Source organism: Vanrija pseudolonga, chromosome 1, assembly GCF_020906515.1.
Source record: "Vanrija pseudolonga chromosome 1, complete sequence".
NCBI lineage: Eukaryota > Fungi > Basidiomycota > Tremellomycetes > Trichosporonales > Trichosporonaceae > Vanrija > Vanrija pseudolonga.
The window spans coordinates 2425116-2449923 of record NC_085849.1 but is presented as its reverse complement, the minus strand read 5'-3'; the positions used below and the strand labels follow the sequence as shown (position 1 = coordinate 2449923).

At 61.9% G+C, this 24808-nt stretch overlaps 8 protein-coding genes across 8 annotated transcripts; 4 read left to right on the top strand and 4 right to left on the bottom strand.

Moving 5' to 3' along the window:
• Nucleotides 1–481: 481 nt before the first annotated feature.
• LOC62_01G000928 (uncharacterized protein) lies at nucleotides 482–736 on the bottom strand (the record flags this gene model as incomplete). Its single annotated transcript, XM_062767386.1, has 1 exon — nucleotides 482–736. One exon carries the CDS (start codon nucleotides 734–736, stop codon nucleotides 482–484), a length of 255 nt encoding a protein of 84 aa, XP_062623370.1.
• A 1391-nt stretch (nucleotides 737–2127) lies between these two features.
• Nucleotides 2128–2310, bottom strand: LOC62_01G000927 (uncharacterized protein; the record flags this gene model as incomplete). The annotated part of the gene is made up of 1 exon (XM_062767385.1): nucleotides 2128–2310. The coding sequence occupies one exon, from the start codon at nucleotides 2308–2310 to the stop codon at nucleotides 2128–2130; it is 183 nt and encodes a 60-aa protein (XP_062623369.1).
• A 1155-nt stretch (nucleotides 2311–3465) lies between these two features.
• On the top strand, nucleotides 3466–6883 carry SPAC7D4.12c (putative UPF0442 protein). The gene is made up of 4 exons (XM_062767384.1): nucleotides 3466–6129; nucleotides 6170–6569; nucleotides 6617–6639; nucleotides 6690–6883. Exons 1-4 carry the CDS (start codon nucleotides 3546–3548, stop codon nucleotides 6746–6748), a joined length of 3066 nt encoding a protein of 1021 aa, XP_062623368.1. The 5' UTR covers nucleotides 3466–3545; the 3' UTR covers nucleotides 6749–6883.
• Nucleotides 6884–7019: 136 nt separating this feature from the next.
• fam160b1 (uncharacterized protein) lies at nucleotides 7020–10437 on the top strand (the record flags this gene model as incomplete). The annotated part of the gene is made up of 6 exons (XM_062767383.1): nucleotides 7020–7247; nucleotides 7296–7333; nucleotides 7371–7454; nucleotides 7500–7594; nucleotides 7638–7887; nucleotides 7938–10437. Exons 1-6 carry the CDS (start codon nucleotides 7137–7139, stop codon nucleotides 10435–10437), a joined length of 3078 nt encoding a protein of 1025 aa, XP_062623367.1. The 5' UTR covers nucleotides 7020–7136.
• On the bottom strand, nucleotides 7680–12726 carry PAC1_0 (Nuclear distribution protein PAC1). Its single transcript, XM_062767382.1, has 7 exons — nucleotides 12403–12726; nucleotides 11673–12223; nucleotides 11449–11626; nucleotides 11067–11409; nucleotides 10760–11029; nucleotides 7938–10713; nucleotides 7680–7887 (listed from the first exon to the last, which is right to left on the bottom strand). Exons 1-6 carry the CDS (start codon nucleotides 12438–12440, stop codon nucleotides 10699–10701), a joined length of 1395 nt encoding a protein of 464 aa, XP_062623366.1. The 5' UTR covers nucleotides 12441–12726; the 3' UTR covers nucleotides 7680–7887; nucleotides 7938–10698.
• A 141-nt stretch (nucleotides 12727–12867) lies between these two features.
• Ech1 (Delta(3,5)-Delta(2,4)-dienoyl-CoA isomerase, mitochondrial) lies at nucleotides 12868–14377 on the top strand. The gene is made up of 9 exons (XM_062767381.1): nucleotides 12868–13076; nucleotides 13135–13161; nucleotides 13222–13331; nucleotides 13396–13478; nucleotides 13535–13681; nucleotides 13732–14026; nucleotides 14073–14088; nucleotides 14132–14170; nucleotides 14216–14377. The coding sequence occupies exons 1-9, from the start codon at nucleotides 12997–12999 to the stop codon at nucleotides 14325–14327; spliced, it is 909 nt and encodes a 302-aa protein (XP_062623365.1). The 5' UTR covers nucleotides 12868–12996; the 3' UTR covers nucleotides 14328–14377.
• A 1296-nt stretch (nucleotides 14378–15673) lies between these two features.
• On the top strand, nucleotides 15674–21569 carry tea1 (Tip elongation aberrant protein 1). The gene is made up of 7 exons (XM_062767380.1): nucleotides 15674–16302; nucleotides 16507–16606; nucleotides 16654–17416; nucleotides 17469–17792; nucleotides 17842–18006; nucleotides 18056–21012; nucleotides 21068–21569. Exons 1-7 carry the CDS (start codon nucleotides 16226–16228, stop codon nucleotides 21350–21352), a joined length of 4671 nt encoding a protein of 1556 aa, XP_062623364.1. The 5' UTR covers nucleotides 15674–16225; the 3' UTR covers nucleotides 21353–21569.
• Nucleotides 21570–21591: 22 nt separating this feature from the next.
• On the bottom strand, nucleotides 21592–24602 carry rnf157 (E3 ubiquitin ligase). Its single transcript, XM_062767379.1, has 4 exons — nucleotides 24267–24602; nucleotides 23670–23961; nucleotides 22685–23608; nucleotides 21592–22634 (listed from the first exon to the last, which is right to left on the bottom strand). Exons 1-4 carry the CDS (start codon nucleotides 24305–24307, stop codon nucleotides 21711–21713), a joined length of 2181 nt encoding a protein of 726 aa, XP_062623363.1. The 5' UTR covers nucleotides 24308–24602; the 3' UTR covers nucleotides 21592–21710.
• Nucleotides 24603–24808: the final 206 nt, after the last annotated feature.

Sequence of the window (24808 nt, the reverse complement as noted above, 5' to 3'; positions counted from 1 at the left end):
CGTATGTCACTGGTTGCCAGGCAGGCGCAGCCCTGCGTGCCTGTGGCAGGAGATCTGGGCGCCGAGACAAGGAGGAATCGGAGCTTGGACTGCGGGTAGGATGAAGACCAGTGAGCAAGAAGGAGGGGGCGGGTTGATATTAAACCTTGACCAGACTTGATTACGGATGGCAAAGTGGGCGATAGATGGTCGTTGATCGCTCCAACCGTGGCGCAAGTTCCGTCGGGAAACAAGTGTGGCGATAGATAGTTAACGAGAACAACTGTTTCCGATGCGACGCGACACGCCAGGAGCCGAGGCAAATGCAGAAGGAGCGTGTAAGCTGGAGGCAATAATTCATCTGCTAAAGACAGGCTAAACACAGGAGTATGAGTACCCTGTGCATGTACTTGAGCGGAGTTGACACTTCTACGGAGAACACTTCCATCGAGTGCTTCAGCTGCTGTGATGTTAGCCACAGTTCGACATCCAACACTACGCCTTAGGATGTAACGTCGTCGCGCTTCCAGTGGGCAGGGCCCTTGACATTCCCCCACCCTGCGGCGTCGGCGTCGGCATCGCGCTTCCAATCGGCGGGACCCTCGTTGCCCCACCTCCCGGCGTCGGCATCGCGCTTCCAATCGGCGTTTCCCTCGTTACCCCACCTTCCAGCGTCAGCGTCGGCTTCAGGTTTAGCGGCGGGGGCGGCAATGGCGGTGGCAGCAATTGCGGCGAGGAGGAGAAGAGTGGCATTCATGGTTGCGAGTATTTGGTGAAAGGTGGAGTCGCGGGGATGTGGCAGGTGGTGGGTGGTTGATGGGAAAGACGGGGCTGGGGCGATTCGTCGGGTGGTTTACATACCTATCACAGCCGCACACAGTGGGGCAAGCAAGCGACTCTCACGGAGCGGGTGTGAGGCCGAGAGGTACCCTACCCCTGCGTGCTGGAGAGGTACAGAGCGCGGAGAAGACGGTGCCATGTCGAGACGTAGAGGGTCGGAGTGGAGTAGCCGCGGCTCTTGGAAGGTGCGGGTGCCGGCAGAAGGGGTCCTGACCGAGGTGTTTGTGCGTGCCCGCCGGCTGGCTCGGAGCCATGAGGTATAACTGTGCTCCGTGGCATATGCCGATGGGCAGAGTGGGCACCGCCGCCGGCCGGCCCGAGGAGGGGCGACGAGGGGCCTTTGCCTTTTGAACAAAGGCGCGAGGTCCGGCGTAGAGAGTCGTAGGCCAACCTTAAGGCGTTTAGTGGCATATGTCCTGCCACGGATTCCTCGTGACGCAGGAAAATCGCGGCATAATTCGTAAGTTTGCCAGGTCACGTTCACGCTTACTATGGCAAAAGAGCAATGCCCCCTCTGTGAGAATCCGCTGTTCTGTACCTGCGGTTCAGACGACTCGAGGTACCCAGAGGTACACCGAGGTGGGCTCGGAGGATAACGTGGCAGGGGGTTTTAATGGGGTATGGGTGGGGGAGCGGACGAGTGCCACGAGAAGGTTCGGTCTACCAGCTGTGGTCCTGGGTAGGTGGATGCATGGTTGATAGGAGTGCGTTCTTCTCCACGATGAGGAGACGAGGCGTGGTGGACGCTGTAGGCAGAGTTAGTGAGGCTCTCGGACATGCTCAAGGTACCATTACTACTCCCCGAGTCATCAGTTACAAGGGGGGAACGGTCGACCGAGCTCGTGTCTCCGACCGTCCCAAGGGACGAAGAATACTCTCCGAGTCATCAGGTCCTGCGGTCCAAAGACGAAGGTTGCGGCAAGTTTCGTCGCCGAGTGCTCGCGTGGTTCCTTTGTGGGGCAGTGTTCTGGTTCTCAGTGCCACACTTGTCCGTGCCGGTCAACTCGTATGCGGGGATAAGAGCCCTAGTATTCGTCGTACCGGGAGATTTAACCTTAAAGCGAATGTATCGTCTTCGACCATGGCCCTCTCGACTTGCCCAGTGTCGGTAAGCCGTCAACGCCACATGCACTCTGCCACATTCGCTCCGCAGACCACCCAACTCTTCCATACGCCATGACTACGGCCTAAATCAGCCCGCGGCGGGCCTGACTGCCCACGACACCTTCTCCCGATTTCACGGCGGCCGAGAGAGGCATGGTACCTGGGTGTGCATGAGCCAGCCAACCTTGCACCGCCTCCTACATGTTACTTCTCAGGCTCGGCTTCGGCCTCAGCGGCGGCGATCTTCTTCCAGAGGGGCAGAGGGCCGTCGTTCTGGTGCCACCAGCCCGTCTGGGGGCCGGCGACGGCGACGGCATCGGCGTCAGGCTTGGGGATGGGCATGGCGAGCGCGGTGGCGACGAGGAGGAGGATGACGGCGGGCTTCATGGTCGTCGGTGGTGGTGGTGGTGACAAAGAAGAGGTGAGACGATGCGGTGTGGAGGGGCTTATGTAGGCTTCTCACTGGCGGTGCGAGAGCGCGAGAAGAGAATCACTCTGCTTGGCGTGTGTGGGAGAAGGGTGTTGGTGGCATCGAAGCTTCTGTCCCACTGGGCGCCATAGGTGCCGAGCGGCATGGCGTAGGCGTCACGCAGCCACGCCGCCCTCGCGCTGTATGGGCGCCGCCCGCCTAGGGACGCGTTGTGTTCGGCGTGTACAGCAGTGTGTACTCGGGGAAGTATGTCGACAGCAACGCCTTGCACAACCAGCATGCCTAACGAGGTAGTCACCACCGCATTACAGCCACCACCGCGTTGCTTCTTGTCGTCCGCGCCTCATGGGAGGTGGAACATGGGGCCCCTCAGTAGCCTGCACGGGGCGTCGCAGTCGGTTGAGATGCACTCCCTACGTCTAGTCAAGTTCGTCAAGCGCAACATAGCCATTCACTAGCATACTTGCTATCGCTCACCTATCTCTCGACTCGTCGACGTGGCACGACATCTATCTGCCTCAATGACGAATTGGCCAGCAGCGTGACGGCTTCTCGGCGACAGCGAAGGAAACGGAGCACGCCGACATCCACCACGCGCTAAAGTCACCGCGAGACAAGCATCTGCGGAGACGAAGGACCAGCTAGCTGCACGCGTATCCCGCGTAGAACGGCCGCAACGACCCGCGCACAAGACAGTCGCCAAGAAGTGCGTAGCACCGTCGTAACCCCGGTGCGGAGGTGCAATGTGGACGTTCCAGCCTCATCGGTGTGCGGGCAGGTTTGCATTCAGCTGCGCATCGTCATCCGCCCCGTGGGTAGTGCAGGAGTCGGCGGTGCGAGCTGCACTTGAGGGTGCTCGGCGTGGTGTGGGTTGCTGCGCGATGCCGGCGGCAGTGCAGGCGCGTGCCGCAGGGTCGGGGAGCAAAATGACGCAGGTTGTTAGTTTGGGGGTCATGACGCTGCTTGCTGCAGTGGTGGGCGGAGGTGGGCTCCGCTCGTTTGCATTGGCCGGAAGTGGTGTCGTCGGGAGGGTGTCAACCGAGCAGCAACCAGCAAGATAGCAACAACACGGCGTGACCATGGGCAACAGCAGTGTTGCATCCTGACACTGAGCATCATCCTAACAAGATAAGCTTGTCGGCTACATCACAGCCCAAAGCAGCAGCCTGAACCCCCGCCTCCCCCAACGTCAATGGTGCCAGACGACCCGTTCCACGAGCCGCCGGATACTCGGCGCACGGCGCCTGGCACGCCGATCCTGCGCGTGCACTCTGACGTGCGGCTGTCCGAGTTTGCGCACGTCGATCTCGGCGACCCAACACAGGGAGACGCTGTCCCCGGCGGCGGCGGCCCGAGCCTGAGCCTCCCGGCGTCGTCGGGCACGCGCACGCCGCGCAGGGTGCAGTGGACTGCCGACCATGTGGTCAACCTCGCGCCGGTGGCGACGCACACGTCCGAGCAGAGCGGGGTGAGCGCCGACAACCTGTCCAGCGTGAACATTGCGCTCGAGCGCTTCGCGAGCCACCGCACCGCGCCGACCGGGCTCAGCGGGATCAGTCTCGCGAGCATGGGCTCGTCGATCGGCGGCGCCGGCGAGGACGGGGAAGACTACGACTACCGCCTTGACGACGCGCCGATGCCTCCCTCGGACGACGACGAGAGGACCGAGGAGAGGATCCTCGACAGCGGCGTCAGCGACCAGGTCACGTCGTATGTCCCGCCTGGAGAGACGGATGGGCTGCCGTCCGCGCCGGATGCCCCGGCCGAGGAGATGCGGCAGGCGGCCGACCTGGTGCGATCTCATACCAACAAGTGGGGTCTGTTGCGCCGCCGTGGTACCAAGGCCGGTGGCACGATAAGGAGAAGGGATACACAGTCACGTAAGGCTGCCGACCACCACGAGCGTCGCATCAGCACCGACTCGCAGACGCCGTTGCATGGCGACGGCGCCCCTCCGCGGGTCAACCCGCCCATCAACCCGCCGCTGAATGGCCCACCGGGCGGCATGCCCCCGATTGCGGGGGGCACGTCGGTGCTATCGTCCCTGCTGGCGCTGTACAACCAGCAACAGATGCAGTCTGGGCACTCGACGCCTGCGAGCTCGCGGCCGCCGTCGACCGCCGGCTCGATCGAGGACGACAGCGAGCAGCAGCATGGCCCGGCGAAGAAGAACAGCAGCTTGCCGTGGAAGCGCCGGAGCCGGCTATCGCAGGACTCGAGCCCCGCGTCCCCCAGCTTTGGGGAGCACAAGCGCTCCAAGTCGGAGACGAGCATCGCGGACCGAGACTATAACGAGCCGAGCCCTGGTCTGCTGGGGTCCTTCCAGAAGGCCGTCGGCGCGTGGAGGGACACGGACCGGCCCAAGACGGCGCGGTCTGGCGCCGGCGTCTTCGGCGCGCTCGTGCAGTCCTCGGGTGCTATAGGCGCTGCGGCCGTCCCGTCGTCCGCGACGCTGATGCCGGCCGCCAAGAAGCACGGGTACCATCTGAACCGGTACACTCTGGGGGAGAAGTCCGCGTCCGAGTCACCACGATCAGCATCGGGGTCGTTGCCCCACCCCTCGCCGGACCCGCAGCAGCGGCCAGACAGCACGTACTCTGTCTCGACGGTGGTCGAGGGCATGACCGAGACGCTCGAGCCCGAGTCTCTCCCGCGGAACAAGTCGTTCGACAACGTCCTCACCATGAAGCGCAAGCCCAAGCGCCCCACCCCACTCCACCTCAAGTCATTTGAGCGACTGCCCGGCCTCGGGATCCGCTCGGCACGCACCACGCCAGACGAGAAGAACGGCTCGAGTTACTTCGAGGTCGATGACGAGCGTCGGCGTGACGAGCAACGCCGGCGCGAGTGGGAGGCCGAGAAGAAGCGGCGCAAGAAGGAGAAGGAGAAGAAGAAGAAGCAGGAGATATTCATCATCCAGCACGTTGCCGCAGTGATCGCGCGGCAGCAGTTCATCCTCAAGCTCGCGCGCGCGCTCATGATGTTCGGGTCGCCATCGCACCGGCTCGAAACCCAGATCCAAGCGACCGCAAAGGTGCTCGAGATCAACGCGCAGGTGGTGTACCTGCCGAACACGATGCTCGTGTCCTTCGGCGACGACGCGACGCACACGTCGGAAACGAAATTCTTGAAGCAGGTCACGGGGCTCGACCTCGGCAAGCTGCTGGCCACGCACAACATCTACTGGGACGTCGTGCACGACCGCGTGTCGGTCGAGGACGCGTCGCGCGAGCTCGACACCCTCATGACCACGCCGCCAATCTACAACACGTGGCAGACGATCCTGATCGGCGGCCTGTGTTCCGTGTTCATCTCCATCCCGTCCTTCTACGGCTCGTTCATCGACGCGCTCATGTGTTTCGTCCTCGGCGCGTTTCTCGTGTCTGTGCAGATCGTCGCCGCGCGCAACGACATGCTCAATAATGTGTTCGAGATCACGGTCGCCACGCTGATCTCGTTCGTCGCCGCCGTGCTCGCGTCCACCCACTACTTTTGCTACACGGCCCTCGTGTCGGGCGGCGTGGTCCTCATCCTGCCAGGGTACATTGTCCTCACTGGCGCGCTCGAGCTCGCGTCACGCAACATCACTGCAGGCGCAGTGAGAATAGGCTACTCGGTCATCTACTCGCTCTTCCTTGGCTTTGGCATCTCGATCGGCGCAGAGGTCTACTTCAAGATAAGAAAAGTCGGCGTGCTCAACGCAGACGACTACACGTGTAGTAACACGCACTATGCGGGCTCCCCGTGGTACATGAGCAAGCCGAGTGGATATTGGTGTATGTGGCGTGTACAACCATGGCCATGCTGACCTTCCAGACTACCTCTGCGTACCTGCCTACTCCTGCCTCCTGTCCCTGAGAAACCAGCAGCCCATCTTTGCAAAGGAGCTCCCGATCATGGTCCTCATCAGTGTAGCCGGCTGGGTGACCAACCACTTTGCATCGCTCCCGCAGGCGTTCCAAGGCCGCTCGGACATTGTCTCGGCCCTCGGCTCGTTCGTCGTCGGCCTCCTGGGCAACATGTACGGCCGGTTCTTCTCCAAGGGTGCAAGCTTCCACGTCATGGTCACGGGCATCCTCTTCCAGCTACCCTCGGGTCTCTCGCAGGGCGGCATCTTCTCGTTTGTCGCCGACGCGTCGAAGAATAACTCGGCAGAGCAGTACAGCACTGGCTTTGGCGTCGCCCAGCAGCTCGTATCGGTTGCTATTGGTCTAACGTGAGTGATTTGGGGTTGCTATCGAGCGCCTGCTGACGCCTCTGCAGTGTCGGCCTGTTCGTCGCAGCTGGTAAGCACATGGGTTCAACCCTTGATGGAATGTCTGCTAACCCGTTCCAGTCGTTACTCATCCCTTTGGCGGCTCCAGAAGGCGCGGAGCAGGCATCTTCTCCTTCTAACAATCAGGCCATTGTCACCACCACGTTCTCAGTGCCATTAACAGACATTTGCCCCAGAGCATCGTACCCATCATGTACTGTATCTTATAGACATCCTAGAGCTCTGTCCCCCATGCACGATGTATTCTTGCCGGCAGAAGGCCCATGCTGCCACAAATTTGCCACCCGTTGCTTGGCTCCCCGCCCGCCACGGGCGGCTGTCCCTCCCGCCACGATGCACCAAAAGTGGAGGGGGTACGTGCACGCGACGCTACCACCATTGTTGCACCATCTCACTTCGTCGCCTCTGGCTCTCGTCGTCGCTCCTCCAGTCACTTGCTGCATCACCCCCTCACCACCTCGACCTCGACACGCCATGACCAGATCCAGCTAATGCACGCACGCAAGCATGGAGGTATCCACGTTCTTCACGCGCCTCCTCCAGGCGCCCAAGCCTGCCGTGCCGGTGCAGGCCCCCGACGACTTCAAGGACTTTGAAGATGCCTGGCTGGTAGTGAAGGTGGGTGCGACTCGTTGATGCAGTGTCACCCAATCTCACAGTCTGCAGGACACGCTCGAGCATCCCGACGAGCGCCAGCTCCGGAGGTGAGTTGGTAGGAGTCGTCTCAACTGACAACAACAGAGGCATCCTCACGACCGACGTGCCGCGGCACCTCAAGCACATTGTGGACGCGCTAGTATACGAGAGCAACCGAACAGACGAGGAGTGAGTTGTGTTGGTCACCCCCCCGGACCCAGCTGACTCCCCCAGCACCACTGGCGCCTGCCTCGAGTACTTCCTCCGAAATGACATGCTGGCGCAGCTCGAACGCCTGTGCGAGCGCGACCGGCCCCACGGCATCAAGGGTGGGTCGTCGTGTCTTCCCCACACTATGGGCTAACGCACCAGCCGAGGTACTGCGCACCGTCAACAACCTCGTTGTGCTGCTCTCCGAGCGCTTCCTAGTGCACAATGCCGTACACCGCCCGCTCCGCCGCCTCCTGCGCTCGTGCATCGGCGACCTGCCAGAGGAGCACTATGACGGCGAGGCGCGTGTCTTTGGGGCCGCGGCGGACGAGGACGACTACGGATGGGAGGGCGAACTCGAGGAGGACCTCGTCGACCTCATGTGTATCCTCTGCTCCCGGATGAGAGCGTAGTGGGTATCCAACCCGCCGGTGGCGAGCGCACCGCTGACCCTCAATGCAGCCCACCACTGTTATTGATATTCTTCCACGACAAGGGCTGGCTCCTGCCGCACCTGTCGTCTGGCGCGCCGCAGCCTGGCCGCGCCCTATCTCCCGTCCCATCAATCGACACGTCGAGATCCAAGACGGCGTCGACGCGCACGACCGACACCGAGGCGACAGCAGCCCACTTCGAGTTCTTACTCTTCTCGTACCTCCTCCGGTTTGTCCACCGCGAGGGCCGCACCGGAGACTTTGCGCGAGCAGGTCTGCTGTTCCTCTTCGATATCACCTTCTTGCCACCGGGAGAAGAGGGGGCAGACAACCTGTCGCTCACTCCCGTTGGGGAAGGATTGGACCCGTTGCAGGACGCGCGTGACGCGCTGGCAGAATACATCCTCGACGGCGACTTTGCCGACGTCATGGCTGCTGGCCTTGGCGCAGCTTATTCTGTCCTTCCGACCAAGCTCCAGGTGCCTTCGCTTGCAGAGCTGGCGTCCGTCGACGGCGAGAAGGCTGCGACGGCGGCACCTGCGACAGCAGGCATGACCATCGGCGCCGGGACTAAGAGGGACGACGACAGCGACCGCGACGACTTAATCCCCTCGACTGACATTGACGTGCGCAACCAACTCGACACGTTGATCAAGCAGTTTGGGTTCCTCCAGGACATCCTCTACCGCTGCTCATCGCCGACGTTGCACGCTGATCCTCAAGCCCGGACAGTGTCCTCCGCCCAGGTGCTTGGGAGAGCAGTGTCCGACGCGACGCTCGATGCCATCCAGACAGCGTTTGTCGACAACGTCCTCTACCCCTCCATTCTTGAGTGCTCTAGCACCGACGGCAGCGCAGTCGCCGTGCTCACGTACCTCAACGTTCTTTTAGGCAACCTCGAGGACGGAGCCGTCCTCCACCGTATCCTGGACGCACTCATGGACTCGACTATCCGCACAACAACAGGTTCGCCGAACCAGGAGCGGCCACGCCGAAAGACTGGTGCGATGGACTACGTACCAGCACCTGGCGCTGCGCCCAACTACCACGCCGAGGAACGCTTCACCCTCCGCGACCTCATCCTCGAGAACCTCCAGTCCGAGAATGCTGCCAGCGTGGCCGCGGCAATGCACCTCGTCTACACCCTCCTCGGTGATCACTGCGGTCGTGTCACCCCGTCACTCTTGGCTGTCGTGCGTGACCCCTCCGCCACAGCCACAGCCCGTCGGACACTGCCGCCAGTCGGTGCCAAGGAGTGGGCCGAGACCCACCTGCCCAAGCCAGTCAACTCAACAGACGTTCACCTGCAAGAGCCAGAATTGTACAGTGCACTTGTGCCGCGTCTAGACGATGCTCTGCAGGGAGGTATGGACACGGCGACAGGGTTTGCAGCTTACCTGTCGGATACCCATGCGCTCATTGAAGTTGACAGGTGTTGGCAACTGTCAAGGATCCCCCTCCAGTTTGTTTCGGATGACGGCAAGCCTGCCCTCTTGCGTGTCGGCGACTTTGTTGCCGACCCATTGCAACATTCCCTCTCGCCGTCCGACCCTCTGGTCCAGTCCCTCATGGGTGCACTGTGCGCCTGGTTTACTGCGTCACCAGACGAGAACGTGGCCCTTACGGGATCCTTGGCCGCCATTGCTCGCTGCCCGAACCGCTCGTTGTCCGGTTGGCTCCTGTACGACATCAAGGATGTTCCCGCCGACCCGTGGGAGGAGATGCAAAGGCGATCAAGCCAGGACTCGACTGCCAGCTCGGATGACGAGCGAAACCGTACTCCGCCGGTCCCTGCCCGCACGACCGCGACACTCCCCGCCCTCTACCAGATCATCCGCGGCCTGACCCGCCACATTGGACGGTTCCGGGGCACGGTCGAGGACTTTGACAGACTGCTGGCCGAGCGGAGACAGGGTTTGCTGTTCACCGACCACCTGGACGAGGCGATGAACGCCATGCTAGACGTCGAGTCGTCGCATGTCGGCTTTGGCCTGCCCCCGCTGCCACCGCCGTCACTTGTGCCGTCAACTCCACCACTGCGCAAGCCGACCCTCGCAAGCTCGATCCGCGCACTGTGGTCGTCTCCCCGCAAGAAGCGCGATAGCCAACCAAGCACGCCGAGACCGGGCACGCCATTCCTCAACGCCCCGAGTCCCAACACGCCCGGGACGCCTTCGACACCTTCCAGGCCATTGCCTGCGCCGGTGCCGGTGCCGTCACCCGGCGCGCTCGCGCCCCCCGGGCCATCACAGCCGCCTCAAGCCTCGCCGCCGTTCAAGACGCACTACTCCCAGCTGGAAGAGTCGGGCCTGCTCGACGTCGCACCTGTTCCCGGCGTCACTAGCGGCGCATGGGCCAAGCAAACCGACGAGACCGACGGTGGCACCGCGTCGCCGGCGATCGCCACCCAGGCCTCGCTCACTTCGATTCTAGACAACTGCATCGTACTCGAGGAGCTCATCAAGGAACTCGTCGCCATCATCACGGCCCGCCGTGCGCTCGGCGTCGACCAGGTCGGCTTCATGTAGGGCGGATTAGACCCTCACGTCACTCTCACGACTGCTACGACATATAATCTTGCCACTTGCCAAACCATATCCTAGTCACTATACCCGCTATAAGTGGATGCATCATTGGGGCAGCGGTGAAAGCTGCATGCAATGCACTGGTATCGACCGGTGCTCGACCGGCTAGTCTGGCGCGCTCTAATGCGCAATATTACGGGGGTTGGAGGTGGGCGTGGGGCGTGAAGGGCGTGAAGAGCATGTGCAAATGGTGAGGAGATCGGCTCATGGGACCCAGATCTGCGACGGCGTCAGTTACGGCCAGGATGCACGAGCCTCAACTCACCTTGATAGACTGGTCCACTGAACCAGATGCGATGACGTTGATTCGTCGCGGCTCTTGGCCGCCGTTGGCGCTGGCGCCGTCTGCGTTGCCTCCCATCAATGCCCGTCCCCAGGCGAGGCAGGTCACAAAGTGCGAGTGGGCGTCAATCGTCTTGACACAGCGGCCGTTGGCCAGTTCCCACACGCGGATCGTCTTGTCGTCCGAGGCCGATAAGAGATACTTTCCGCTCGGGTGGAAGACGAGTGCGCGGACCCAGTTGTCGTGTCCAGACTGGGGCGTCAGACTTTGCAAGTGTCATGTCACTCACCAGAACGCGGACACACTGCCCCGAGACGGCGTCCCATAGCCTAATCGTCTTGTCACGCGAGCCAGTCGCCACAAACGCTCCAGGCGCGCGTGCCCTTGTGTCGCCTGCTGCGACCTGCAGTCCCCCGAGCTCGCGGATGGCGGCATATGCTGCCACAGGCGCAAAGACGGCGCACTCGACGACGTGCTCGTGCCCTCGTAACTCGGCTTTGGTCTCGCCTGTTCCAAAGTCCCACACTCGGGCGGTCTGATCGTTTGACGCGCTGACGAGGTACTTGCCATCGTCTGATGGCACTGCTTCTCGCACCCACTCGGCGTGCCCCGTAAGAGTCTTGATGCAGTAGCTAGAGGCGTTACTAGCCGCTCAGGTCGCTGGTACCCACCCAGTAGAGACTTCCCAAACACGAATGGTCTTGTCTCGCGATGCAGATATCAACTGCTCTCCCGTCGGCATGAATCGGACGCTTGATACCGAGTGGTCATGGCCGTGCAGTGTTTTGCTATTCTTGTAGTCGTTGGCCGTGTCCCAGAGCTTGATTGTGAGGTCAGCCGAACATGTCACTGCCCAACGTCAGCACGGTACAGCCCAGGCAAGCAGTTCACCCACCCATCAAGTTGCCCTTTGGGTCAAAGTCGACATCGGCCACCGCCTTGGTATGCCCTTTGACGGTGCGCTCAAAGTCTCCGCTCTCCCAGTCCCAAATCTTGACTGTCGCATCCTCGCTGGCACTGGCGAGCACGGTCCATGTTGGGTGGAAAGCCACCCGCGTGATCGGTGCGCGATGTGAGCTCAGCGAGTGCCGCGCTGGCGCACGCGGGAGGAAGAGGGCATTGCTCGAGTTCGACGTCACTGCTCGTGTAGGTGATGCGAGCTCGGCGACGAGGGCTGCGTTTCGAGACTCGAGGTCCATGATCTGTGTTCTCATGTCAGCATGACCATACCTGGCTGATGGCATCTGCCATCCCCATCCCGTCCCCGAGGGCAGACCGACCTTCTTCTGCAGGCGAATTACGCTTGTCCATTTCTTCTCGAGCAGACCGACCCACTTGGCCTTGGGGTCGGACCCATCAAAGTCTGAGATTCCAGACTCTCGTGCCAAGGCCGCGTATGTTTCGGGCATCCCAGCGCTGAGCGCGTACGAGAGCATTGCGCGATGCCTGCATGGTCATGATGGGCCGCCGGGTGGGTTGTTCGTGGGCCGGGGTGGGGGTTGGTGAAGGGGGTTCGTGGTCGAAACAGGAGAAGGAAGGAAGGAGGAGCGCGCGCCGGCGTGTCAGTGGAGGCTCGGGCGTAACGTCTGACCACATGCATCTGGTCATCGGTCGTCAACACTCACAGCTCATCCTTCTGACGTTCCGAGAGAATGGACGCCATCGTGTTCGGCCTCGGCGTCACGATCGACCGCCGAGAAGGATGTCCGCTGATATGGTCGCTTCGACTTGGCGTTCCCTGTCAGCGGCGGCCGCTGTCTCTGGAAGGCGGCAAGATCAGTCCGGAACCCAAACTTGTTGTGGGTTTCCTTGGGGGAGCGACTTTTGAGACCGGCGCCGATGCAGCAAGAGAGCTTGTACAGCCGAGAGTGACCGGGTATTCTGGACTCGGTCGGCGTCTCTAGGCTGCAGTTGCTTTGAGCCAGATAAAAAGGCGGAGACGAGGGAAGGTTGACGAGGGTGGAAAGTGAAAGATATACGACAAGGAAGACTTGAGTGAGTTGCAACGTCGTGGACCACCACCACCGTAGCCCGTCGCCGCCGTCGTCACACTAGCGACCCTTTGTTGCCCCTATTCTATATTCACCCCTTCCTCCCCCGCTATTAACAAGTAGCCGAATTTCATTACAACCCCCCCACATTACAACAACAAACCCGCACCACCACCACTTTGTCCATCTTCCTCATCTCACACCAACTCCCACAGACACACACAAACAATGAACGCTTCCCAGTACAACGGCCAGTTCCACCGCGCCTCGGAGGCTGCCCCGGGCGTGCTCCTCCTCGAGTTCAACAGGTGAGCAACACCAGCTCAGGCCCGAGTGGATCGACCCAGGCTAACGTGAGCGCCATAGGCCTCCCGTCAACGCCTTCCACGACCCGTGAGTACAACAGACATGTGAACGCGCAACAACATGCACGCACACTGACCTCGTGTATAGCAAGTGGCAGGAGCTGCGGCAGATTATTGAGCGTGCTTCCAAGTCTGGCGAGGTCCGTGTCATCGTCCTGAGCTCGGCACTTGAGAGGTTCTTCTCTGCCGGCCTTGACCGTGAGTCTGGCATGCATAGCACCGACAACAACAACGCAACGGACAAGGCAGCTAACATGCCCAGTCGACAACACTGGCAACATCTCGGGTGGCCCAGTGTACGCCGACCCCGCTCGCCGTGCTCTTGCTCTCTACGACCACATCTTGGTAGGTGCCGGCCAAACTTAACCGGTGCGGGCCCCACTTACCACCCCCACCACTAGGAATTCCAAGGCGCGATCTCGTCGCTCCAGAAGGCCCGCCCTCCCGTCATTGGTGCTTTCTACGGCTACTCGCTCGGCCTCGCCGTCGACATTGCCTCTGCATGCGACATCCGCCTCGCTGCCGAGGACGTCAAGTTTGGCATCATGGTGAGTACCGGCTGTGGACCGGTTAGGTGGCACTTGCTGACAAGTGGCAGGAGGTCAAGGTCGGCCTCGCTGCCGACATTGGCACTCTGCAGCGCTTCACCAAGGCGACCGGCAACGAGTCCAAGTCGCGTGAGCTCGCTCTCACCGGTCGCCAGTTTGGTGCCCAGGAGGCCAAGGACATTGGATTTGTCAGCGATGTCGTCCCCGGCTCGCGGAAGGAGGTCATTGGTGAGCGATTGTTTGGCCCCTCCTCTGACGCGGTTATAGCTGCGGCAATCAAGCTTGCTACGGTCATTGCCGCCAACAGTCCCGTTGCCGTTGTCAGCACCAAGCACATTATGAACCGTGAGTGCCGAGCCGCTGGAAATAGTCAGAGTGCTGACGCAAGCAGACGCCCGCGACCACACGTGAGCAACATGACTCTTGACTGACAACAACTGACCAATTCAGCGTCGAGGAGAGCCTCGAGTACCAGGCTGCTTGGAACATGTAAGTGTAGATGCGTCGGCCTGTGGCTCGACTAACATGACACAGGGCTATGCTTCAGTCGGAGGACACTGTTCAGTCCATGCTGGCTGTCCGTGCCAAGAGGACCCCTGTCTACAAGGCGATCAACGCGACTGTTGATCCCAAGGCCAAGTTGTAAAGCGACGAGAAGAAGGATCAGGATCAGATGTATTGTCAACAATCAGAGCAGGTACGACGGGGAACAGATCCGGTGTTGGTTGTGTGGCGTTCAAGAGCACACGACGCGTAACGGTGCTGCAGGTGTGACAGGTACTAGCTACCGGCGGGGCCGTGAGGCGCGTGAGGGCGGCAGTGACATGCTTTCATGTTCGGCGTGGTACGCGATGGAGCGCGTCGTACCTTGCACCTTGTTTGGGTGGTCTTGAGGAAGCACACACTGTGGTGAACTGTATCTCGTCTGCTCACCCACGACCCCCCCCCCCCCTCTCTCTCCCCATGCTGCGAGCAATTGGCAGCCTGGCAAGCTCACTGCCCTCGCGAGATCTTTATCCCCCCACCCCCTCCACCGCTCCACTGCCCCATTTTGGCGCGTGTCCAAGGTGCATTAGTGAGCTGCGCGGGACCGGCATGTCCTGCTACAGTACACGTCGCACTCTGGGTGCAATGAAAAAAAAACAGTTGGGCTGGAATGTGTGTGGTAGAGCTGAGAGCTCTGGAGCAAGGAGCCAGCACGAGCACAGGTGCGGTTGGTGTGTGTGAGGTGCCGGGCGTGCCTGGCGACTGGCGAGGAAGAGGGCGCGCCGGGTGGGCAGCGAGCGAGCGAGCTTCAAGGAGACGGTAAGGTTGAACTAAGGGTCTCTCACGCACATAACAACCCAGACGTGCCGTTCGTGCCGGCCTCGTGCCGTAGTTTGTCTGCACTCGCCGCTGCAGCCAGAGCTACGGGACAGAGACAAACCCAACACGTTTGACCCTGCAAAGTCTCAAGGAAGGATGACCCTGGGGCAGCTCTGGCACTCACTCAGCAGTCTGCCAGCCAACCGCTGCCTCTACCACTGATGCGTCGTCGAGCACGACTTGCCCCCCCACCCACCTCGACGCCACAGAATCTTCCTCGTACGCTGTACCTCCCCCCCCCTACCATCCACCTTCCTATCCTGGACACTCTGCGGCCTTGCATCACCACCTGGAGCTGCTACTGCAACAAGATCGACGACAACAACAACAACCATATCTCTACGCGTCGTGAATCCTACTTTGGATGCTGTAGAAGACTTTTTTTTTCTGCTTGCTTGTGAATAATTGTAGTAGTCTAGGCGCGTTCAAGTTACCCGACCTGCCCGCGCGCCCATTGTCTCACCCGCGCTGCTGGTGCTCTGCCTTGCCTGCCACCCAAACCCTCTGCTCTTGTGCCGTCCTTGCCTGCCACCCATCCAGCCAGCCAGTCTGTCCAGCCGTCGAGCCCAGTCGTTGTCCCTTGCACCCTCTCCCTTTCACTTTCATCTACCACCTAACGGCTCGTCCCCTACTCTTCCACCTTCCCTCCATTCTTCGCCCCCCCTTGTGCAACACACCACGACGCGCCCGAGTGTTTGCATCCATAAACTCCATCTTGCTCTCTACTACACACACAACTCCTGGCGTTGTTGCCGCACAAGCCCGCTTTTGACAAATATACACAACTTTTGCTCGTGACCAACGCCCAAACACGCACTCGACGTGCGCACGGCCCCTCGCAACCCGCCCACAACCCAAGAGTCGTGACGACCAACGACCGACACCCGACGGTCAACGACCACACACCTCACTCAACTAATATCGTCTCTACGTCTCTGGCTCGAACAACGCGTGCTACGTCCGCCCCATACCCACAGCCACGACCAGTTCATGAACACGACGCGGTCCCGCCCCTGTTGATCGCACCCCGTCAACAGCCGCCGCCACGACGACCCCTCTACGCGTCGTAGCTCGGAAGGATCTCTTTCCGCGCGTCTCGACTCTGGTCCGCCGTTGCCCATCGCGCGCGCAATCCTCTTGTGATTGAGGCATCCACCCCTACTCCATCACATAGTGACCATGGCGATCTTCAAGAAGAAGGCCAGCAAGGAGCGGGAGCATGGAGCGCGTTCCCCTACGAATAGTCCGCCCGTTCAGTGAGTTTCTCTTTTGTCCATCACCCATCAACCTTGTCGTCGACCTCGACCCTAGTGATTTCTCTCGGGGCAGCCTTGCAAACTACAAGTGCTGCTGGACCCGGGCTCCAGCTGTCCGTCTGCCTTTCCACCGCCCCCCCTCTCTCTCCCTCGGCTTGCCGACGACCATCACACCGCCGAAAGGACGCACACTGACAGACACAGAGCGCCGCCCATGATGCAGACCATGGCTGCTGCTGGGCAGGATGCCGCTGCTGCTTTCAGCCCCGCAAACCCCAACTCGAACCCCCGCAGGTTAACAAATGTGAGTATGGCGTGGCCCAACGAGGAGTCGCGCTCACCTTCCGTTAGCAGCAGGCCATGCCGTACGCCGTGCCGCCGCCGCAGGGCATCCTTGTTGAGGCGGCGTCGGGTCGCAGCTCTCCTGGTCCCGGCTTCAACTACGGAACCGGCCATCCATCAACAACCTCGCTCGGCGCGACGCACCCTCCTGGCGCTGCTCCGCCGCAGCTGAACGGACCTTCGCCTCTGGCTACATCTATGCCTGTCACTGGGCCCGCGTCTCAGTCGTCGTCCAACCTTCCCCCTGGAGCTGCGTCGGGGCCTGGATATCCATGGTCTACACGGACGCTCAGGCTCTACCAGCCTCCCCCGACCGCGCCAGCCGCGACACCGACGTCCCCTTTCCCCAGATATGGCCTCAGTGTTCCCTCGTACCCGTCTCACTCGGGCCACATGCTCCTGTTTGGTGGCTTGGCGCACGACAGAGCACACAACGACCTGTGGAGCCTTGACGTGCGCGACTGCTCGCTTCAGCTCGTCAAGACGCGCGGAGACGCGCCTCTCGCCCGAATCGGTCACGTCAGTGCGATCGCCGACAGAGTAATGCTGGTCTTTGGTGGTGACACCAAGCTCACCGAGACCGACAAGCAAGACGACGGTCTCTACATTCTCGACCTCCGCACACAGGAGTGGACTCGCGTGCCCGTTCTGGCTGGACCAAGCGGGCGCTACGGGCATGCCGCCTGCATGGTCGGCAACACATTCTATGTCCACGGTGGCCATGTTGACGGCCGTAATCTCGACGATCTCTGGGCCTTTGATGTTAGCCAGTGTAAGTCTTGCAAAAGGTACCGTAGGAACAACGACGCTGACACTGTTCTCAGTGGGCAAGGATGGCGTTCAACGGTACCAGTGGGAGCGCGTGAGCTACTCGTCGCCAGCACCGCTCGCGCGTACCGGCCACACGCTTGTTCCGTTCCGTAACAAGCTCTACCTGTTCGGCGGTACCGATGGAGACTACCACTACAACGACTCGTGGTCATTCGACATTACCACCGGCGCCTGGTCGGAGCTCGAGTGCATCGGCTACATTCCCATTCCTCGCGAGGGCCACGCCGCTGCCATTGTTGACGATGTCGTCTATGTGTTTGGTGGACGAGATGTCCATGGCAAGGACCTCGGCGACCTTGCTGCCTTCAGGATCTCCAGTGAGTCGAGTGACCTAGCGCAAGGGCGAGCAGAACTAATCAGGCTCAGATCAGCGATGGTACATGTTCCAAAACATGGGCCCATCCCCAATGGCCAAGTCTGGCCACAGCCTCTGTGCGGCGCACGGCAAGGTGTTTGTTGTCGGTGGAGAGTCCAACTTGTCGCCAGCCCACGTCCGAGACGACCCCAACCTCGTCCACGTCCTGGATACGAGTGAGTTGAAACGCCTCGCAGCCGACCGCCCCAAACTGACCCTACGTAGCCAAGATCAAGTACCCAGCAGACAACCCATCGGCTCGCGGCTCGACTCCTGCCACCATCCGTCCACGTACCGCCTCGGATGTAGGCGGCCGCCCAGGGACTGCCCCGGGAGGAGCAGGGCCTTATGGTGGAGGGTCTCAAGTCGTCGTCCCAGGTGGCCCGGGCACGGGGTCCATGGCTCAGTTCTCTCGCTCTTATGACAACCTTGCGCGCTCCATCTCTCCTTCTGTCGTTGCTTCAGAGCCTCGTCCTCTGATCATCACAAACGAAACGGGTTCAACTCAGTCTAGACACACGCCGAGGTCGGAGTCTCAGGACTCGGGCCCTCCTCGGCCGAACCCGAACCCGAACCCGAACGGCGTTCCGCCGCAGAGGCCACGCCGGGAAGGTGACGAGGAGTACCGTCGTGCCATGTCCCCGCCAGTCATCGTCACTAGCGCCAATGGTACTGCCGTGTCCAGCCCTGCGACCGAACGCGTCGTCACGCCGAACGGCATCAGCAGCCCCACCTCTCCCCAGGCCCATGTCACGAGCCATACGATCCATCCAAATGTCAGAAACACGCGTTCGCCGCCCCCTCAACTTCGCAACGGTGAGGGCTTAGACCGCCCTGCCCTTCCACCTGACGCATTCTACTTTGGTGGACGGTCGCCCAACTCTGGAAGCCGGCCCAACTCGATCAATGCTGGCCGACCGGCGTCGTTCTTAGGACGCCCGGGTTCCATTGTCGGCAACCGCCCCAACTCGATTGCTGGCACGGCCGACTTGCTTCGTGAGCTCAAGGCACGAGAGACCGAGGCGGACGGGGCCAAGCGTCGCGAAGCTGCGATGCGTGTTATTCTCAGCCGCGCTGTTCAGCAAGGCTTTGTTCCTGAGGAGGAGACGGCTGACCTTCCCTCGGGGGACCTTGTCGGGGAGAATGAGACCGTGCGCCAGCTCGTCGACGCTCTCTTGCAGATGAAGCAGGACAAGGCCAACCTCCAGAACGATGTGGCAAACCAGATGCGCGTCGCCAGCGATAAGATTCAGGATGCCGAACGCCTCCAGAAATCAGCACTTCAGGAGGCTGCCTACTACCGCGCCAAGGCCGCCGCACTGGAGACCGGTTCCACTGTCGATCTCAGCCGCGTCGAGGCTGATCGCATCGTCGACCTTGAGCGCCAGCTGGAAGCGAGCGCCAACGAGCAGACCGCCTCTCAGCAGGAGCTTGAGCGATCCAAGGCGGACCTAGCCCATCTTCGCGAGATCAACTCGTCGGCCGAGGAGCGTGAGGCGGAGACTCTGCAGCGCGCCGAGCAGATCGAGGAGGCTCACTCCCAGCTTCTGGAGGAACTCGAAGAATTGCGCGAGCAGTCGGCTACCAAGGACAAGCAATCGCGGGACCTTACCGAGCGCTTCATCACCGTCAACTCGAACCTTCAGCAGCGCGAGTCGGAGCGCAACCAGTTCAGGAGCCAGCTCGACGACATCACTGGCAAGCATGATGAGCACCTGCAGCTGATCGAGGCTGTCCAGGCGTCTCTGGTCGCTGCCGGTGTTCGTTCGGCGGAACTTGAGGAGCTCCACGCAGGCTCCCGAGACAAGGTGGCCCAGCTTGAGCAAGAGTTGGCCGAAGCTCGTCACGAGCTCGAGGCCAAGGCAAAGGAAGCCGAGGACGCCAGGCAGCGTGCTGTGGAGGTGGAGGGTCTTCACGCCAAGTCGGTCGAGGAGGCCACGTCGTTGCGCACCATCACCACTGGCCGTCTCGGGGAGCTTCTCGAGTCGAACCGCAGTGTCAACGGCGATAACGAGCGCTCCATCAAGGGCCACCAGGACCAGCTCCGAGCTTTGGAAGAGGAGAAGTCTTCGTTGCTCAAGCTGCTGCGCGAGGCTGGCCAGCGTGTCGACGCGACCGAGCTGGCTGCTCATACCCACCAGCAGAAGGCACGCGAGATCGAGACGACCCACAAGGCCCTTCGCGGAGAGATGCGCCAGCACCGCACCAAGCTCCTCACTACCCAGAAGGAGATCGCCAAGTACCGCGACCTCTACGCGGCCAAGGACGCCGAGCTCCGGGAACGCGACCAGGCTGTCACCGAGCTGCAAACTCGTGTTTCACTGCTTCGCAAGCACCTTGGCGAGCACGGTGTCAACGTGTCTGATGCCGACCTCGACTCGCTCGAGACCCCCACCTCGCGTGAACTCGAGACGCAGCTTCGCGACAAGTCTCGCGCGCACGAGAGCGCTCAGCGCGAAATCGACGAGCTCACCCGTCGTTGCCAGGAAGCCGAGGACAAGGTCGAGTCTCTCGGCCGACTCGTCGAGCGTGTCAAGGACACTCGCAGCCCCAGCGCCGCTTCTATGCGGTCACCCACCCCTCCCAGCGACTCTGACCGTCGTGCGATCGAGGCCGAACGCCGTCTCCACGAAGTCGAGGCGCAGCACAAGGAGAAGATGGCCGCTCTCGAGGGCGACTACCAAACTGCTGTCCGCTACGTCAAGGGCACCGAGAAGATGCTCAAGCGCATGAAGGACGAGCTCAACAAGCAGAAGACGACCAACAGCCAGCTGATTGCCGAGCTCGACAGCTACCGTGGACGCGCTGGCTCGACTGAGCCTGGAGCTCGTGGCATCAGCGGCCGAAGCACACCCTCTGTTTCTGAGGGCGAGCTTCACCGTCGCCTCAACACCCTCCAGGGCCAGTACGTCAGCCTTCAGCAGGAGCTGCAGGCTTCTCAAGACGGCTTGAGCGCGCGCCAGCGCGAGGTCGACTTACTTCGCATGCGCAGCGAGGAGGCCGAGCGCGACAATGAGGTGCTCCGGGACGACCTTGCGCAGGCCACCCACCGCATCGAGACATTGCTGGAGATGAACCAGTCGGGTATCCACCTAGGCAGTGATGACGGTGGAGAGAGGCTGGGCCTCCGCCGCCACTCGAGTGCCTCGACAGACGGAGTGACTTCAACAGCGTTTGACAAGGTACGTCGAGACTGGGACCCACCCACGTTGTAACTTGCACTGACGATCTGCGTAGTTTACAAACGAGCTGAAACAGTGGGAACGGGCACGGTCACCCGACGCTCACGACGTCGACTTACCCACATTCCACAACGATGACCACGCGCTCGACCACGCTGGTGCCCACGCCGGCGCCAATGGCACGGCCGGCAAGACTGCGCCATTGTCGATCAACCACTCTTCGACGACGCCCAAATCAAACAGCCCCTTCGCCGGCGCCGCTGTCACGGCGGCGGCGGCTCTGAACGACGTGAACCACCAGCGCAACTCGTCGACCTACTCTGGCGACTGGTTGAATTGAATGGCCACGAACGATGAACCGCACATAGCATACGAGCATAGCGAGGTGTATACCCCCCTTCGCATGATAGTGGAGACCCGAGACGAGTGATAATGGTGCCACGACCCATGGACTACGATAAGACCAGATTCCGTATGAGAACTCGAGCGGCTCTTGGCCAACGTCCCTGGCGGCGTGCTTGGTCGAGCCTCTCGATTTGTATCCCCTGTTCCCGCCTAATGCATTACTTGCGTGCAACTGGTTACATCACAATACGAGAACAGACTAACAACCGACGGGACACGAGGATAAGATTACGCAGCTTTAACAATAGGTACAAATGATGCGGGATGGTATGGATGGCTGGCGAGCTGGCTTCTCACGCCTGCTTTGGTGCCGGGGTGGCGTCGGCGTCGGCAGCGCCGACGGCAGTGTGGGCGACATCGGCGACGTGGGTCTCGGGAAGTGGCGCAGTGGCGGGGGTGGCGGCGACAGCGGCCTCCGCGGCAGGGGCGTCGACGGGGGCCGCGACAGGGACCTCGGCCACGGGCACAGCAGCGTCGACATGTGGCGCCTCACCACGCTCAGCAGCATCAATATCGCTCTTTGGTGGCTGCTCGACAAACTGCGGCCTCTCCGCCTCGGGCACCTCCTCCTCCTCCTCATCGTCCTCGTCGTCGTGGTCGTGGTCGTGTGCGTGTGCGTGCTCCGAGCCTGGGGGAAGGCGCGCGAGCATCTCCTCAGCGCCAGGAGGCAGCGTCGGTGCGACACTTCTTGTCGAGCGTGTAGTGCGCACCGAGCGGATACTGGGCGCGCGGGTCGGCGGCTTGGTGGCGTCCTCGTCTGGCGTCGCGGGCGCCTTGGACGCAGGGAGCGCGAGGCGGAGCAGCGAGGTGTACGGCTGACGACACACGGGGCAGTACCATCCCTTGGCCTTCTTCTTGCGGCGCGGTGCTGGTGCCGGTGCTGGGGCAGGAGCGGCAGCCGCACCTCCCTCAATCACCGTCGTCTCGGCGGCAGCCCCTTGCCCGGTTGTCGCAGCGTCGGCGGCTGGCTCCTCGCGCCTCGCCACTCTGCCACCTGCACCAAACTCTACCATGCCGACGGCGCAGTCGCGGCACACGACAAGATGCCTGCAGGGGAGGAGGACAACGTCACGAGGGCTCGTGAGACACACGATGCACTCGTTTGGTGTGGACGCGTACGGGTCGGCGGCGGTGGGAGGGTATGACGCGGGCTCTGACGAGGTCGAGCTCGACGACAGGCCGTAAATCTCCTTGAGCAGGAACGAGTGGGAGCCAATCTAAGCGCAGTTAGCATCGGTGCCCCCGACGCCACCAAAACAACACCCACCAATGCTTCGCGACGGACAACCTTGATCACCCAGACGCGCTTTCCGGGGCCCTCCTGTGGCGTGGAGCCGGCGTCTGGCACCCACATTCCGCTGATCAGGATGTGCGTGAGCTGCGCGTTGCGGCGGCGCAGAGTCTGGCCCTCGGGACCGGCAGCCTCGATGCGGATCAGAAGACGCATGCCGTATTCTGGCTCTTCGACCTTTGGCTCCTCGGGCTTCTCCTGAATGTCCTCGCCCGGGGTGGCGGGTGCGCTGGCCTGCGCGTTGGCAAGCTCAATGTCGCCGCTTTCGACATCGGCTGGACGGGAGCGGCGGGGGAAGATGCCGAATCGGCGAGGTGGGCGCTCCTCACGCTCTGCAGCGGCCGCGGCCTCGGCCGAAGTGCTGGGGAGCTCGGGGATGACGGCAAGGTCGGGCGTGGTCGACGAGTGCTGGTGGTTACGGTCGACCGAGGAACGGCTCGTCTCCTCGCTGTGGCTGTCGCGTCCAGGCGCCGTGTTACCTTCGCCATCACCGGTCGGCTTGATCGACTTGTCGTCGTCGTTGTCATCGGCGGGTGCGGCAGGCGGCGTTGGGGCGATGGCTGACGTGAGGTCAAGCGCAGCGGTCGGCGGCAGCTGGAAAGTCTGGTTGAAACCCCCCGGGTGGAGGCCCGAGTAGATGACGCGAGGGGGCTCGGGCGCGACGTGCTCAGACGACGATGTTGCAGCAGCAGGGAGCGGCTGGTGCACCGACAACGTGATGGACACCTTGGGGGTCATGGCGTCATAGTTGAACTTGAGGAGGTGGAGCGGCGGGGTAGGCCCGGTGGGCGTCACGTCGGCCGACTCATCTCTAGTCTGCGGGACGGGAAGTTGCTGAAGCAGAAGCGTCGGGCGCTTGAGGTTGACGAGTGCTTGCAGCGTGGTAGTGGCATGGAGGCCCTGGGGAGGCGGTGAGCGCAGTTCGGATCGCGGGGGCCGCGACGTCGCGTCCACTACGTACCTCTTCACTCTTTGCGCGGTCGACCCAACGCTTGACAACGTCAACCGACACCTTGTTGCCCTCCTCTGGCGTGGTCCAGCCGGGCTGGTCGTCGTCGCCGACATCAGGCCCGAAGATGGTCTCTCTGCGGCGCGTCTTGGTGTCGTCCTTGGCCTCGGTAGTGCCTCCGGCTGGGAGTCCGGCGTCGACGACAACAGTCTGCTGCACGGCGGGGTAGTAGACTGACATGCGGCCGGCGGGGACGAGCATGGATGTTGAGCGGGTGCGCTGGCGCGCGACGGGCCCGCCGGTGCTGTGCTTTGTCAGTGTGTGTTGGGGGTGGTGTGCGGCGCGGGTCTGCCTTCCTTCCTTCCTCGTCTTTCACAACCATCTGCTCGCCGTTGCAGTAGGCGGCACTTTCCCACCACCTGTTGCGCTAGCGAGACGTCGTCGCCTCGCGCACTCGGCGCTACAGTCGCTGCTGAGCGAGCAAGAGGTACGATTACGGTCGCCGCCCCCGCAACTCTTTCCCAAATCACTACCCTGCCACCCTCCCCCATCCATTCGCCGCTCCATCTCCCCAATGACTCCACCGCGCCAAGCCAGCCCTCTACGCACCTCGAGTTCGAGTACCACTGGCTCAAAGCGATCGCAGCCATCGTGCCGTACTGTGCTGGTGGTAAGGGGGTAGTAGTGCTTGCAGAGGGCGCGCAGTCGCCGACGGCAAAGTGTTGGAGCGGGGGTGGGAACGGGGGCGGCGGAGTCTGGCTGTTAGTAGTCGGTGCTCGTTTGTCGCTGAGGTCGCTAGTTGCGGTGTTGGTCGCTAGTTAAACCGCGGGGTGGTGCACTCGAAGTGGTCGGGGCACCAATGTCGCTTTCGTCCTTTACTTTAGATGTATAAGGCGCAAGAACGAGTGAGTAAGAGGATGGATGAATGAGACGGTGCTGCTGCGGTTGTCGCTTGTTGCGGCGACGTCGGTTGTGTGGTGAGAGGCAGCAGGCAGAGTGGCTCAAGGCCCACGGCCCACGGCCGACGGGTGCATTTTTGTCCCTGGTGCCTCCTGCCACTCGCAGGTGTCCAGATGCCCAGCCATGCTGCTGCTGCGCCGCCCTCGGGCCTCGGGGGCACACAGTCACACACACCGGCCCGCCCGACACTG

Bases quoted from the DNA above. Each gene is read 5' to 3' on its own strand.
- SPAC7D4.12c (XM_062767384.1), top strand. From the start codon at position 3,546: ATGGTGCCAGACGACCCGTTCCACGAGCCGCCGGATACTCGGCGCACG. The intron at 6,130-6,169 runs GTATGTGGCGTG...CTGACCTTCCAG, and splicing joins CAAGCCGAGTGGATATTGGT to ACTACCTCTGCGTACCTGCC. The intron at 6,640-6,689 runs GTAAGCACATGG...AACCCGTTCCAG, and splicing joins CGGCCTGTTCGTCGCAGCTG to TCGTTACTCATCCCTTTGGC.
- Ech1 (XM_062767381.1), top strand. From the start codon at position 12,997: ATGAACGCTTCCCAGTACAACGGCCAGTTCCACCGCGCCTCGGAGGCT. The intron at 13,162-13,221 runs GTGAGTACAACA...CCTCGTGTATAG, and splicing joins GTCAACGCCTTCCACGACCC to CAAGTGGCAGGAGCTGCGGC. The intron at 13,479-13,534 runs GTAGGTGCCGGC...CCCCACCACTAG, and splicing joins CTCTCTACGACCACATCTTG to GAATTCCAAGGCGCGATCTC.
- rnf157 (XM_062767379.1), bottom strand. From the start codon at position 24,307: ATGGCTGCGATCGCTTTGAGCCAGTGGTACTCGAACTCGAG. The intron at 23,609-23,669 runs GTACGTAGTGGA...CCGCCTCCCCAG, and splicing joins ACCGCGCAAAGAGTGAAGAG to GGCCTCCATGCCACTACCAC. The intron at 22,635-22,684 runs GTGGGTGTTGTT...AACTGCGCTTAG, and splicing joins TTGTCCGTCGCGAAGCATTG to ATTGGCTCCCACTCGTTCCT.
- PAC1_0 (XM_062767382.1), bottom strand. From the start codon at position 12,440: ATGGCGTCCATTCTCTCGGAACGTCAGAAGGATGAGCT. The intron at 12,224-12,402 runs GTGAGTGTTGAC...ATGACCATGCAG, and splicing joins GAACGTCAGAAGGATGAGCT to GCATCGCGCAATGCTCTCGT. The intron at 11,627-11,672 runs GTGGGTGAACTG...GACGTTGGGCAG, and splicing joins CCCAAAGGGCAACTTGATGG to TGACATGTTCGGCTGACCTC.
- tea1 (XM_062767380.1), top strand. From the start codon at position 16,226: ATGGCGATCTTCAAGAAGAAGGCCAGCAAGGAGCGGGAGCATGGAGCG. The intron at 17,417-17,468 runs GTAAGTCTTGCA...CACTGTTCTCAG, and splicing joins GGCCTTTGATGTTAGCCAGT to TGGGCAAGGATGGCGTTCAA. The intron at 17,793-17,841 runs GTGAGTCGAGTG...AATCAGGCTCAG, and splicing joins TGCTGCCTTCAGGATCTCCA to ATCAGCGATGGTACATGTTC.